The 13,930-nt window shown below is 42.1% G+C and overlaps 2 protein-coding genes across 7 annotated transcripts in view; both read left to right on the forward strand.

The window, feature by feature from the left end:
• LOC120064143 (activin receptor type-2A-like) overlaps positions 1-4,778 on the forward strand; it is a 57,062-nt gene extending 52,284 nt beyond the window's left edge. For all 3 annotated transcript variants that reach the window (XM_039014511.1, XM_039014510.1, XM_039014512.1), the window contains exon 12: positions 1,471-4,778. In XM_039014511.1, the coding sequence (XP_038870439.1) occupies positions 1,471-1,665 (195 nt within the window). In that variant the 3' untranslated portion in view covers positions 1,666-4,778. The remainder of the gene's footprint in view (positions 1-1,470) is intronic.
• Positions 4,779-9,650: 4,872 nt separating this feature from the next.
• LOC120064145 (methyl-CpG-binding domain protein 5-like) overlaps positions 9,651-13,930 on the forward strand; it is a 39,960-nt gene continuing 35,680 nt past the window's right edge. For all 4 annotated transcript variants that reach the window (XR_005478570.1, XR_005478571.1, XM_039014513.1 and 1 more), the window contains exon 1: positions 9,651-9,989. The gene's annotated coding sequence lies outside the window, so the exon portion shown is untranslated. The remainder of the gene's footprint in view (positions 9,990-13,930) is intronic.

Genomic DNA, 13,930 nt, shown 5'->3' on the forward strand with positions numbered 1-13,930 from the left:
TGTTAATGTTGTAAATGACTATTGTAGCTAGAAACAGTTGATTAGAAAATCCTTTTGCAATTATGTTAGCACAGCTGAAAACTGTTGTGCTGATTAAAAATAACTTTAGACTAGTTGAATATCTGGAGCATCAGCATTTGTGGGTCCAATTATAGGCTCAAAATGGCCAGAAACAAAGAACTTTCTCCTGAAACTCATTTGTCTATTCTTGTTCTGAGAAATGAAGGCTATTCCATGCAAGAAATTGCCAAGAACCTGAAGATCTCGTACAACGCTGTGTACTGCTCCCGTCACAGAACAACGCAAACTGGCTCTAACCAGAATAGAAAGAGTGGGAGGCCCCGGTGCACAACTGAGCAAGAGGACAAGTACATTAGAGTGTCTAGTTTGAGAAACAGATGCCTCACAAGTCCTCAACTGGCAGCTTCATTAAATAGTACCCACAAAACACCAGTCTCAACATCAACAGTGAAGGGGCGACTCCGAGATGCTGGCCTTCTAGGCAGAGTTCCTCTGTCCAGTGTCTGTGTTCTTTTGCCCATCTTTTAATATTTTATTTTTATTGGCCAGTCTGAGATATGGCTTTTTCTTTTCAACTCTGCCTAGAAGGCCAGCATCCTGGAGTCGCCTCTTCACTGTTGACGTTGAGACTGGTGTTTTGCGGGCCTCATGGTGAAATCCCTGAGCGGTTTCCTTCCCCTCCGGTAACTGAGTTAGGAAGGACACCTGTATCTTTGTAGTGACTGGGTGTATTGATACACCATCCAAAGTGTAAGTAATAACTTCACCATGCTCAAAGGGATATTCAGTGTCTGCATTTTTATTTTTACCCATCTACCAATAGGTGCCCTTTGCGAGGAATTGAAAAACCTCTTTGGTCTTTGTGGTTGAATCTGTGTTTAAGATTCACTGCTCGACTGAGGAACCTTACAGATAATTGTTTGTGTGGGGTACAGAGATGAGAGAGTCATTCAAAAATCATGTTAAACACTGTTATTGCACACAGAGTGAGTCCATGCAACTTATTATGTGATTTGTTAAGCACATTTTTACCATGACCCAGGGCACTGCTTACCTCATCTGTTTATGTCTTGACTACGGTTAGCTAAGATGGTTTGTCTGAATTGCTACTGTCTGCAGACCATCCTAACGCGAGCCCAACGCAGACACTTATTGATCGTACAATGATATCTTTCTACGATTTTTTTCCCTCCCCCCAGTCTAGAAGATAGTGGCCATTTCTGTCTGAAATGTCTGCTGAGTGGCCTCCTCCTCACAGTTTCTCAGTGTCTCCTACCACATCTGTTTCCTCTCTTGTGGATCTGTAACAGTAGATTAGTTAACTTAATGGTGTCTGGTCTCTCTATGTCCACCATGACGCACCATGGGCCTCGCTCGATGTGTGTCATTGTGCCCTTGTGTCGCCGAGGGTAACCGTGTGTGTGTGTGTGTGTGTTCTGTCCCTCCCAGGGTCTGACCATGCTGTGTGAGACCATCGAGGAGTGCTGGGACCACGAGGCGGAGGCGCGCCTGTCGGCAGGGTGCGTGGAGGAGCGCATGGTGCAGATGCAGCGCCTCAACAACGTCACCGCACCCGAGGAGATCGTCACAGTTGTCACCATGGTGACCAACGTGGACTACCCCCCCAAAGAATCCAGCCTATGACTAGGCGTATGAACAGGAGAACAGATCCCAAAGAGACTCGCCTCCCTAAGCAGAAGGTCAGGACTCTTTCCAACGTTTGTCGCTAACTCTGGGATTATACCCAAAGTGGCGCCAAAATCATTTAGTGGACCTGGGTTCATGGAGAATGATCCAGTTTTAAACTGGTTCCTATTGCATTTAGCTACATGTGTACCTAAAGACTTGCTCATGCCCAGGTCCTTTAAAATGGGAGGGCATGATGGGGGGTGGGGAGGGGGGACAATCAATCATCTAGACCCCTCAATGAACAAATATTTTTGTCCAGCACCTTGACAATGGACAAAGTCATTTTAAAGTTGACCTTTTGGTTGATATTACCATTTTTTTGTAAAATAAAGGAAAATGTACTTCCTGGACTGACTTCAGTTTTTTTTCTAAGAAAAGGCGGAACAGGAGAGAAGAAGAATCGAGACACACAGTTAACTTCATTTCAGTATAAAAAAAAAGGGCAACTTGGTTTTTAAACACATTTGCTGTTTGTGTTTCTCAGAATGACTACTGTAATGCCAATAAGAAACAGCTTCTGAATGTCTGTGTTTCGCTGCTGTACAGAGAGAGAGAGAGAGAGAGAACAGCGTAATCAAGGTTATTTATCCAGACCTGCCTCACAGCATTTCTATACAAATAACCATCAACCTCTTGAGTCTCTCAACAAGGTATACCTCAGTTGTACATCCTACAAATAAGTATGTTTTCCTTTGTAACACTAAAACCACTACAGGACATTGACATTCAGATGACATGTTTTGAAGCTTTTTCAAATGATGGAGTATGCCAACAAAATGGCCATTCACAAACAAGTGTTTCTGCCTTCTTCATTTCTGTTTGTGTATTTTCTATGTTGCCCCTGCTATTCAAATGTGACTGTGAGCATTGTTGTTTTTACCAAAATGTTTTTAACTTTTTAAACATCCCTGAAAATATGAAAATATTTGAGGAAAAATATTATTTTAAAGCACTTCCCTTTTTAGGTTTGCGGTGTCCACATAATATTAAAAACGCATGCCTTTTTTTGTTTTGTTTTTGAGCTGGTGTTTTGTTTTTGAGCTGGTGTCGGTTGTTTGAAAACCCCTTTTGATTTTAAACTCAAATGTCTACAATCCACTGTAACTGTATTGCTCATTCTCCCTGCCATGTTTGTGGTGTTTTCTGTTCGTAGTCTACTATTTTCACCGTATTTCAATACGTCTCAGGAAGCATACATTACTATACGACCCCCCCCCCCGCTTTTAGGCTCTGACTGATTCTCGTGCCATTATTTTGGATAACTTAGTCGAGGGGTGCATATATGAGGTCTTTACGGCTTCTGTGGTTTTCAGGTAGATGTCCATTTAGACGGGTTATTCAGATCTTGTCAGGTGTTCTACATTGCTAATGTAGCCATCATGATAAAAATCGATACGTGTTCCCCCTCAATCTTGTATTCTCCATCACTAACAGCATGTCCACCACTTTGGCTATGTGCTACTGTAGACAACACATAACAGATTCAAATGGCCAATTGTAGCTTTCAGATTCTAACCAGAAATATGTTCTATTAGTAGTTTTATTGTAGTAAAACACTGGTGACTCAATTCTGTGCTTCTCTCCATCAGACAGATTTTGTTATATCCTACCACATAAAGAGAGACGTTCAGGGATATAATAACACCATGCTTTTGCTGTTTTAACTGTATGCAATCAAAGTTGGAACTGACAGTTGCTTTTTGCCATGGCACCAACTTACTTTCACTCTATGTAGCTTTTGTATTTAAATCAATGTAATCATCTGTTTGTGTTTATTCTCTGACTTAAAACCAGTACATCCTCTCTGGCAAGAACTGTATGCCAACTCAATAGTGCAACAACATGTAAGTTATGGATTTAAAGCGGTCACGGCATCTGTAGGACTAACACCGTGTAGCTCAGGGTTTCTTATTCTCTGACTGATTGACATCTATGCTACTCTTGCTATTCCTCTCTAACCAGAGCCACTCTGATTCAGGAGTATAGACATGGGGAACCAACAGAAGAGCAATCTTCAAAAACAGGGGGAGGCAGATTTGCAACTGCTGCCATTTTGATATTGTACACTTTGTGTTTGTATTATCTTTAGCACTGACGCTAAAGAGGAAAGTCAAATCCAATCTGTTTGCATCCATATTTTGTTCCACAATATCTTTTTAGGAACACTACTGCTGTGCAGATACTCTATCTCCCTAAACAGATACTCCCCCTCTGGCCTCAGAAGGTTTCTAGGTTTCGTTCATGTCAAACAAGCTACTTCTATGACACCGTCAGGTTCTTAAGGAGGCACACATTGCATGTCGCCTACATTGTAGTATACCCCTTAACATAAGCCAAACCCCTCTATGACAGCAGATGACTGGATGGAAAATGCACAGTATGTACATATGAATGTTGTTTTAGATAGTGATTTTAGCATGAGGTTGTTTTTATGGTCTCAAGGTGAAAAAGAAAACAATCTTTATCATGTTAATAATATTCCAAAAAATAATTTAATGTTCATTTTATATGTAATTGTATTGTAAAAAATATGGTTTTATTAATTTATGTCAAGGCCCAGACAATGCTCACTTCTCTTTCAAAGGAAAAAGTATTGTTATTATATAGGCTAGCAAAGACTCCCTGGATTGGCTCATTCATTACCTCAGACCAATCAGACAGACATCCTAGCTGTCAACTCAACTTTCCCACAACATTGATCAGTGTTGAAGGCAGATTGTATGGTGTGACCATAGACTTGTGTAGTTAACAGTGCTGTGGGAATATGAGATTTGACAAGCTATGGAGTTTTTCATTTAACATTTTCTATGTTATGGTGACGCATTATTTTCGTCATCACAATAGAATTGGTGTCACTGTAACTGAGGTTTGTGTTACCTGCCGATTTTCTCACCCGTAGTCATAAATGGCCATCCTGCTATCGAAATAAACATGACATCTTTTCCTTTGTTTTGCAAGTATTTAACAAAACCGTTTCAGGGCTTGGTTGGAAGTGATAGTTAAAAATTGTACAGAAGACATTTTATGCCATTTCTCCCCCTAAAATAAAGTATAGTGACTGCTCTGAACAATGTGTACGGTCTGTTTATAATCTCTCTACCGCAGGGTTGGAGTCAGTTCTGAGCATGAAAAACACAGGTGCACTGTCCTGGGAGCAATGAAAAATATGCAACAACATTCATCCAATGTTTAACCACCACCTGTGCAAACCCATGAATATGCGTATGGCTTTGAATGAATGTCACAACTGTGCTGCTGATTTAGGATATAGATTTTGAGAATTGGACCGATTTCATGCAGTCCCTCATCTATCCGGCTGGCAGAATCTCTGATGCAGTGCTGAAGTACAGTAAATCAAATCTAATTTTATTGGTCACATACACATGGTTAGCAGATGTTAATGCGAGTGTAGCGAAATGCTTGTGCTTCTAGTTCCGACAGTGCAGTAATATCTAACAAGTAATCTAACAAATTCACAACAACTACCTAATACACACAAATGTAAAGGGCTTAATAAGAATATGTACATATAAATATATGGATGAGCGATGGCCGTGCAGCATAGGCAAGATGCAGTAGATGGTAAGGAATACACTATTTACAGTTGAAGTCGGAAGTTTACATAGACTTAGGTTGGAGTCATTAAAACTCGTTTTTCAACCACTCCACAAATTTCTTGTTAACAAACTATAGTTTTGGCAAGTCGTTAGGACATCTACTTTGTGCATGACACAAGTAATTGTTCCAACAATTGTTTACAGACAGATTATTTCACTTATAACTCACTGTATCATAATTCCAGTGGGTCAGAAGTTTACATACACTAAGTTGACTGTGCCTTTAAACAGCTTGGAAAATTCCAGAAAATGATGTCATGGCTTTAGAAGCTTCTGATGGACTAATTGACATCATTTGAGTCAATTGGAGGTGTACCTGTGGATGTATTTCAAGGCCTACCTTCAAACTCAGTTCCTCTTTGCTTGACATCATGGGAAATCAAAAGAAATCAGCCAAGACCTCAGAAAAAATTGTAGACCTCCACAAGTCTGGTTCATCCTTGGGAGCAATTTCCAAACACCTGAACGTACCACTTTCATCTGTACAAACAATAGTACGCAAGTTTAAACACCATGGGACCATGCAGTCGTCATACCGCTCAAGAAGAGATGAACGTACTTTGGTGAGAAAAGTGCAAATCATTCCCAGAACAACAGCAAAGGACCTTGTGAAGATGCTGGAGGAAACAGGTACAATATTATCTATATCCACAGTAAAACAAATCCTATATCGACATAACCTGAAAGGCTACTCCGTAAGGAAGAAGCCACTGCTCCAAAACCGCTATAAAAAAGCCAGACTACGGTATGCAACTGCACATGGGGACAAAGATCGTACTTTTTGGAGAAATGTCCTCTGGTCTGATGAAACAAAAATAGAACTGTTTGGCCATAATGACCATTGTTATGTTTGGAGGAAAAAAGGGGATGCTTGCAAGCCGAAGAACACCATCCCAACCGTGAAGCACGGGGGTGGCAGCATCATGTTGTGGGGGTGCTTTGCTGCAGGAGGGACTGGTGCACTTCACAAAATAGATGGCATCATGAGGCAAGAAAATTATGTGGATATATTGAAGCAAAATCTCAAGTCATCAGTCAGGAAGTTAAAGCTTTTTCGCAAATGGGTCTTCCAAATGGACAATGACCCCAAGCATACTTCCAAAGTTGTGGCAAAATGGCTTAAGGACAACAAGTCAAGGTATTGGAGTGGCCATCACAAAGCCCTGACCTCAATCCTTTAGAAAATTTGTGGGCAGAACTGAAAAAGTGTGTGTGAGCAAGGAGGCCTATAAACCTGACTCAGTTACACCAGCTCTGTCAGGAGGAATGGGCCAAAATTCACCCAACTTATTGTGGGAAGCTTGTGGAAGGCTACCTGAAACGTTTGACCCAAGTTAAACAATTTAAAGGCAATGCTACCAAATACTAATTAAGTGTATGTAAACTTCTGACCCACTGGGAATGTGATGAAAGAAATAAAAGCTGAAATAAATCATTCTCTCTACTATTATTCTGACATTTCACATTCTTCAAATAAAGTGGTGATCCTAACTGACCTAAGACAGGGAATTTTTACTCGGATTAAATGTCAGGAATTGTGAAACTGAGTTTAAATGTATTTGGCTAAGGTGTATGTAAACTTCCGACTTCAACTGTACATATGAGATGAGTAATGTAGGATAAGTAGGATATGTAGACATTATTAAGGTGGCGTTATTTAAAGTGACTAGTGATACCTTTTATTAAATGTATTGAAGTTGCCAGAGATTTGAGTCTAAATTGGAAGCAGCCAGTCTTTGTAAGTGATGGCTGTTTAACAGTCCGATGGCCTTGAGATAGACGCTGTTTTTCAGTCTCTCGGTCCCAGCTTTGATGCACCTGTCCTGACCTTACCGTCTGGATGATAGCGGGGTGAACAGGCAGTGGCTTGGGAAGTTGTTGTCCTTGATGAGCTTTTTGAGTGTTTTAGGTGACAAGACAAATTTCTTCAGCCTACTGAGGTTAAAGAGGCGCTGTTGTGCCTTCTTCACCACTCTGTCTGTGTGTTTGGACCATTTCAATTTGGCCGTGATGTGTACGCTGAAGAACTTAACTTTCCACCTTTTCCACTACTGTCCCGTCGATGTGGATGGGGGGGATGCACCCTCTACTGTTTCCTGAAGTCCACGATCATCTCCTTTGTTTTGTTGATGTTGAGTGAGAGGTTATTTTTCTGACACCACACTCCGTGGGCCCTCACCTCCTCCCTGTAGGCCATCTCGTCATTGTTGGTAATCAAGCCTACCACTGTAGTGTCGTCTGCAAACTTGATGATTGAGTTGGAGGTGTGCATGGCCACGCAGTCATGGGTGAACAGGGAGTACAGGAGAGGGCTGAGAACGCACCCTTGTGGGGCCCCAGTGTTGAGGACCAGCGGGTGGAGATGTTTTCTACCCTCACCATCTGGGGGCGGCCCGTCAGAAAATCTAGGACCCAGTTGCACAGGGCGGGGTCGAGACCCAAGGTCTCGAGCTTAATGATGAGTTTGGAGGGTACTATGGTGTTAAATGCTGAGCTGTAGTCAATGAACAGCAATCTTACATAGGTATTCCTCTTGTCCAGATGGGATAGGACAGTGTGATGGCGATTGCGTCGTCTGTGGATCTATTGGGGCGGTAAGCAAATTGGAGTGGATCTAGGGTATCAGGTAGGGTTGAGGTGATATGATCCTTGACTAGTCTCTCAAAGCACTTCATGATGACAGAAGTGAGTGCTGCGGGCGATAGTCATTTAGTTCAGTTATCTTAGCTTTTTGGGGAACAGGAACAATGGTGGCCCTCTTGAAGCATGTGGGCACAGCAGACTTGGATAGGGATTGATTGAATATGTCCGTAATCACACCAGCCAGCTGGTCTGCGCATGCTCTGAGGACGCAGCTAGGGATGCTGTCTGGGCCGGCAGCCTTGCGAGGGTTAACAAGTTTAAATGTTTTACTCACGTTGGCCGCGGTGAAGGAGACACCACAGGCCATGTCAGTGGCACTGTATTATCCTCAAAGCGAGCAAATAAGTTGTTTAACTTGTCTGGGAGCAAGACGTCTTACTGTAGATTTCAGCACAACAGGGAGCTGGAGAGCTCCATCTGTTCACTAGGTGGCAGCAAAGCCCATTGCATCTCAGATTCCCTTTCTCACACCATGGGATGGAGGCATGATCCTGATGCTGCAGCAAGGCCCTTACAGTGAATTGAACATGCTGGGGCTTGATACACTTAAGATGTATGATAATACATACACTTAAGATGTATGTATAATAAATAAATACGTGTGCACTTTTCTTTGCCTACTAGCATTAACCTATTTATTAAGGAACAATGTACTTACTATAACTATGATATGTGTTTTTATCACCTAGCTATCTTAAAGGTTGAATTTTCGGGGAAAAATAATGTCTTTAAACTGTATAACTAACTGATCAATGCACCATCATACCAGGTCATTTAATGCTTAAAAACAAACATTTATGAAAAAGACATTTGGCTACAGAAGTGCTATTTTTTGCCTATTTCTATAACTTCCGTCCAAACACATTCTGGATGAGTTATGCCGCGTTCAAAACAACTCGGAACTCGTAAATCCCCGACTTCAGTGGGTTCAAGACAACTCGGAACTCCGGAAAAGAATAGCTCAGACTGGGAAAAATCGTTTTGAAAGGTCCTCCAACTCCGAATTCCAAGTCGAGAATCTTTCTAGAGCTCCGACTTTCCTGCCTGAATATCACTGACAACATGATTTGACCTCATTTTTTTTTTTAAATCTTCAGTTCCCATTTGTCTTAAAAGCACCATTACTGGCTAGCTAAAGTGGCTTGTTGTATTTGCTACGTCGGTCGCGGCACGCATGACCAGAATGACACACCGACAACCACCAAAGAAAGGCACACTCCATTTATGTTCGAAAATTGAGAAAGGGGCGGAGTTGGACTGTTTTTTGTGCCCAAAGTCGACCTTTAAGATGAATGCATTATTAACTGTAAATCGCTCTGCATAAGAGCGTCTGCTAAATGACAAAAATCCAAATGTATACACATTATTTACACTATCTATGAAAGTTGTGGAAATCCTTCAAATGAAATACATTCAATGGGTCCATGATGAACTGTCCGGCAGTAGTGTACTATAAACACATAAAATAATCACAATATATTAAAAAATCAGAATATGCCTGCATTATGGCATGCATCCACCACAATAATTTTGAAGATACTAGAATGTTTCAACATGTCTCCCTTTCTAAACCTTGCGTTCTTTTAACATTCTGTTGCATGCTGGGACAGATTTTCCAGGCTCCAGCTGTGGCGCATGCGCAAACCATCTCTCCCATCTTTCTATTCCCAACAAGCTCGAGAGAATTCTAGCAGTGGCACTTGTACGTGGGAGCGCTTTAATGTAGATTTTCAAAGGAATAGCAAACCTGAACCTCTTCTTCTTTTTTATTTTTACATTTCTCTACATATAATCCTGAAAAGCAAAATGTGAACTGTTTAAATGGAGGGCATGGTATTTTGGATATGCTAAACCTTATTTCTGACTCTCAAGCCTCTCAGCAACAGACCTCTCCTGGTGTCTGTCTCAATTTTGGCCCTGGGTCGACTGACATTTCTGCAAAGGGCTTCGGTTCATGTTGTTATTGAACTAAATTCTCCGTGTCGTGTTTTTTGTCTTCTGAAATGGGAAGCTATGAAGGTAAGAGTGCTATATTAGTTTACACATTTTAAATAAACATTTATATGCAACTCTAGCTGGCTAGCTAAATAGCTAGCTAGCGACTAGTAACACCAAAATCTGTGTAAAATAAAATTCTATATTTTATCATACAGGACTACTGTTGTAGCTATCTCCACCATCCGTGTCGCTTGGCTGTGAAATTGCTCTTGCTGTGTTTGTTATGGCATCGTCAATAGCAGCAGGCTCGTACGCGTAGCTAGCCACCAGTAGGAAGCTTAAGTAAGGCTAGGTAGCCAGCTAGATAGCATGCTATCCCTAGAGGCCAATTATCAGCTGCAATTTACATACTTTCTAGTTAGCAAGAAAGTTAGTTACCCTAACAGTTAGTGATCTACGCAGATTATTTTGCCAGTCAAATCAGCACCCGACAACGTGCATGCTTTTCAAAATAGTGCGCGTGCTGCCTACCTCACGCACACACGACATAATGTCATCAATATGTAACGTTAACTACTTATGCCGTATTGTACTGTGGTTTCAGAGGAGTGCGGCTATGGCACAGTAATAATGTACCTGGCCTAATTGGTTCCCTCCTATATAGTGGATAGTGATGGCAATCCGTAAAAAAAAATTTTTTTTTTGTACTGTAATGCCTAATATGATAAAGGTAAGGACAAAAAATGGCCATGATGCATCAAGAGATACATTATTTGTTTCCCAACATCTTGGGGATTTTTGTGGTTTACCTTTTCATTTCAGTTGAAAGTAATGTTATATACTAGTGTCTGGTCTGTTGCTACCCCATTCATGAAAGATTACTGCTTTAGCAAGAGCGCGACGCTTGCACCCTTTTTTGGAAACATAAGGAACATATCTTTGATATCAGCCAAAAATAATAATAAAAAAACAGAAGGTTAAATTACTACACCTTTCATAGGGTTAGTGTCCCCACAAGGGAAGACATAGGCGGCCACCTGTGCTAATTGGCTATATAGCCTGCTCTGAACACCTGTGTGTAACATGCTGACCGCGCATGCGTCTGTGTGCGCCTTCATGCCCGTGTTGATTTTGTCTATCCCTACTAAAAGCTTTCATGACATCCAGGTTAATTGTCTATCCCTACTAAAAGCTTTCATGACATCCAGGTTAAAATATCAAAACCGACTGAATTAGCTGGATCTTTATAGAATTTTGACCCCATGTTGAGTCATACAAAATCGTTTGCGCTCTACTCTGACAATTAATCCACAGATAAAAAGGGGAATCCTAGTTCGTTTTTCTCCTTGTTCATTCTTCTTATTCTGTGGATTTTATGGCAGTTGGCAACCAACTTTAAGGTGCATTACCACCAACAGGACTGGAGTGTGGCCCCAGCTTCACCCTTCAATCATTATATGCAGGTAGCTTAGTGGATAGAGCATTGGGCCAGTAACCGAAAGGCTGCTAGATCAAATCCCCAAGCTGACAAGGTAAAAATCTGTCGTTCTGCCCCTGAATAAGGCAGTTAACCCACTGTTCCTAGGCTGTCATTGTAAATAAGAATTTGTGCTTAACTGACTTGCCTAGTTAAATAAATAAAAACTGAGGAGATGGGAGAGGCGGAACTTGCAGTGCATCAAGCATCTAAAATGCTTGATGGTTATGCAGAAGCTCGTAGCCGAGCAGTTCGGATGAAATGATTGAATAATATGTTTATTTTGCAATGCTCGTGCACGCAATTCGGGCGATGTGGTCAGCGTGTAAAGGTAACTGGGGAGGAAGTGTAGTTCTTCAACTGAAGGCACACACACAGCTTGTGGATCTGTGCAGAACTGCTGCAGTGAGTGCGTATTGTTTTATTTGAAAGATTCTTTCTAGCTGATATGAAAGATAAGGGGCATATCAGCGGATGTTTTCGAAAACCTGTATGACAGCGATGATTATTGACGTTTCTGAATGTTAAAACGCAGCGTCTGGGGTGTTGTACAAAACAAGGTCATCAGCGATTGGATCGTCTCTAACCAATCAGAGTATCAAAGCCAATGATTCATTTAGTAAACGCCACTTGTCCCAACCCTTTTGGCTCTGGTCCAACCCATTGGTTTCTTTGACCAATCAGAACCCTTAGAATGTGTTTACGTTCTAGTAGCCTATGATCAGTCGCAAGAAAAATATACCGAAGTGGGATCTCATCTTTCTATGCCTACTGCGTTAGGTTAGCGTTCTAGCTGGTTACTCAGATCCAGACTCATTACGGAGGAGAAACGAATGTCCGTGGGCGTGGCGTTTGGTCAGAGCAAGGAGTTTTGGTAGCTAGGCTAGCTGGTCTGGCCATTCTTTATAAACTACTGCGCGTTAATGGAATACTGAAATAAGACAAATATGTGTACAGGGTCAGTCTAATTACTAGAAGTCCACTTTATGGGTGTCGGTTTGAGCTGTCATAGCACAATAATAAACTCAGCAAAAAAATAAACGTCCCTTTTTCAGGACCCCATCTTTCAAAGATAATTTGTAAACATCCAAATAACTTCACAGGTCTTCATTGTCAAGGGTTTAAACACTGTTTCAATGACCACATGCTTGTTCAATGAACCATAGACAATTAATGAACATGCACCTGTGGAACGGTTGTTCAGACACTAACAGCTTGCAGACGGTAGGCAATTAAGGTCACAGTTATGAAAACGTAGGACACTAAAGAGGCCTTTCTACTGACTCTGAAAAACACAAAAAGAAAGATGCCCAGGGTCCCTGCTCATTTTCGTGAATGTGCCTTGGGCATGCTGCAAGGAGGCATGAGGACTGCAGATGTGGCCAGGGCAATAAATTGCAATGTCCGTACTGTGAGACGCCTAAGACAGCGCTACAGGGAGACAGGACGGACAGCTGATCTTCCTCGCAGTGGCAGACCACGTGTAACAACACCTGCACAGGATCGGTACATCTGAACTTCACACCTGCGGGACAGGTACAGGATGGCAACAACAACTGCCTGAGTTACACCAGGAACACACAATCCCTCCATCAGTGCTCAGACTGTCCGCAATAGGCTGAGAGAGGCTGGACTGAGGGCTTGTAGGCCTGTTGTAAGGCAGGTCTACACCAGACATCATCGGCAACAACGTTGCCTATGGGCACAAGCCCCCGTCCCCGTCGCTGAACCAGGCAGGACTGGCAAAAAGTGCTCTTCACTGACGAGTCGCGGTTTTGTCTCACCAGGGGTGATGGTCGGATTCGTGTTTATCGTCGAAGGAATGAGCGTTACACTGAGGAAGACATCCTCCTCCCTCATGTGGTACCCTTCCTGCAGGCTCATCCTGACATGACCCTCCAGCATGACAATGCCACCAGCCATACTGCTTGTTCTGTGTGTGATTTCCTGCAAGACAGGAATGTCGGTTTTCTGCCCGGATCTCAATCCCATTGAACATATCTGGGACCTGTTGGATCGGAGGGTGAGGGCTAGGGCCATTCCCCCCCAGAAATGTCTGGGAACTTGCAGGTGCCTTGGTGGATGAGTGGGGTAACATCTCACAGCAAGAACTGGCAAATCTGGTGTAGTCCATGATGAGGAGATGTACTGCAGTACTTAATGCAGCTGGTGGCCTCACCAGATACTGACTGTTACTTTTGAATTTGGCCCCCCCTCCCCTTTGTTCATGGACACATTATTCAATTTCTGTTAGTCACATGTCTGTGGAACTTTAGTTTGTCTCAGTTGTTGAATCTTATGTTCATACAAATATTTACACATGTTAAGTTTGCGAAAATAAACGCAGTTGACAGTAAGAAGACATTTCTTTTTTTGCTGAGTTTACATCCCGCCGGACCACTTATTACTTCCCGTGTTTCATAAGTCCCATATTTATGGATGTGGAGGTCTATCCAATTATAGAACAGCACGGGAAAATCAATTAAATTTTTGGGAGATGCTGAGATGCAAGGAGGGAGAGGTGCTCACTCCGTGTTCTTCTATA

The sequence above is a fragment of the Salvelinus namaycush genome, chromosome 19 (assembly GCF_016432855.1).
Source record: "Salvelinus namaycush isolate Seneca chromosome 19, SaNama_1.0, whole genome shotgun sequence".
NCBI lineage: Eukaryota > Metazoa > Chordata > Actinopteri > Salmoniformes > Salmonidae > Salvelinus > Salvelinus namaycush.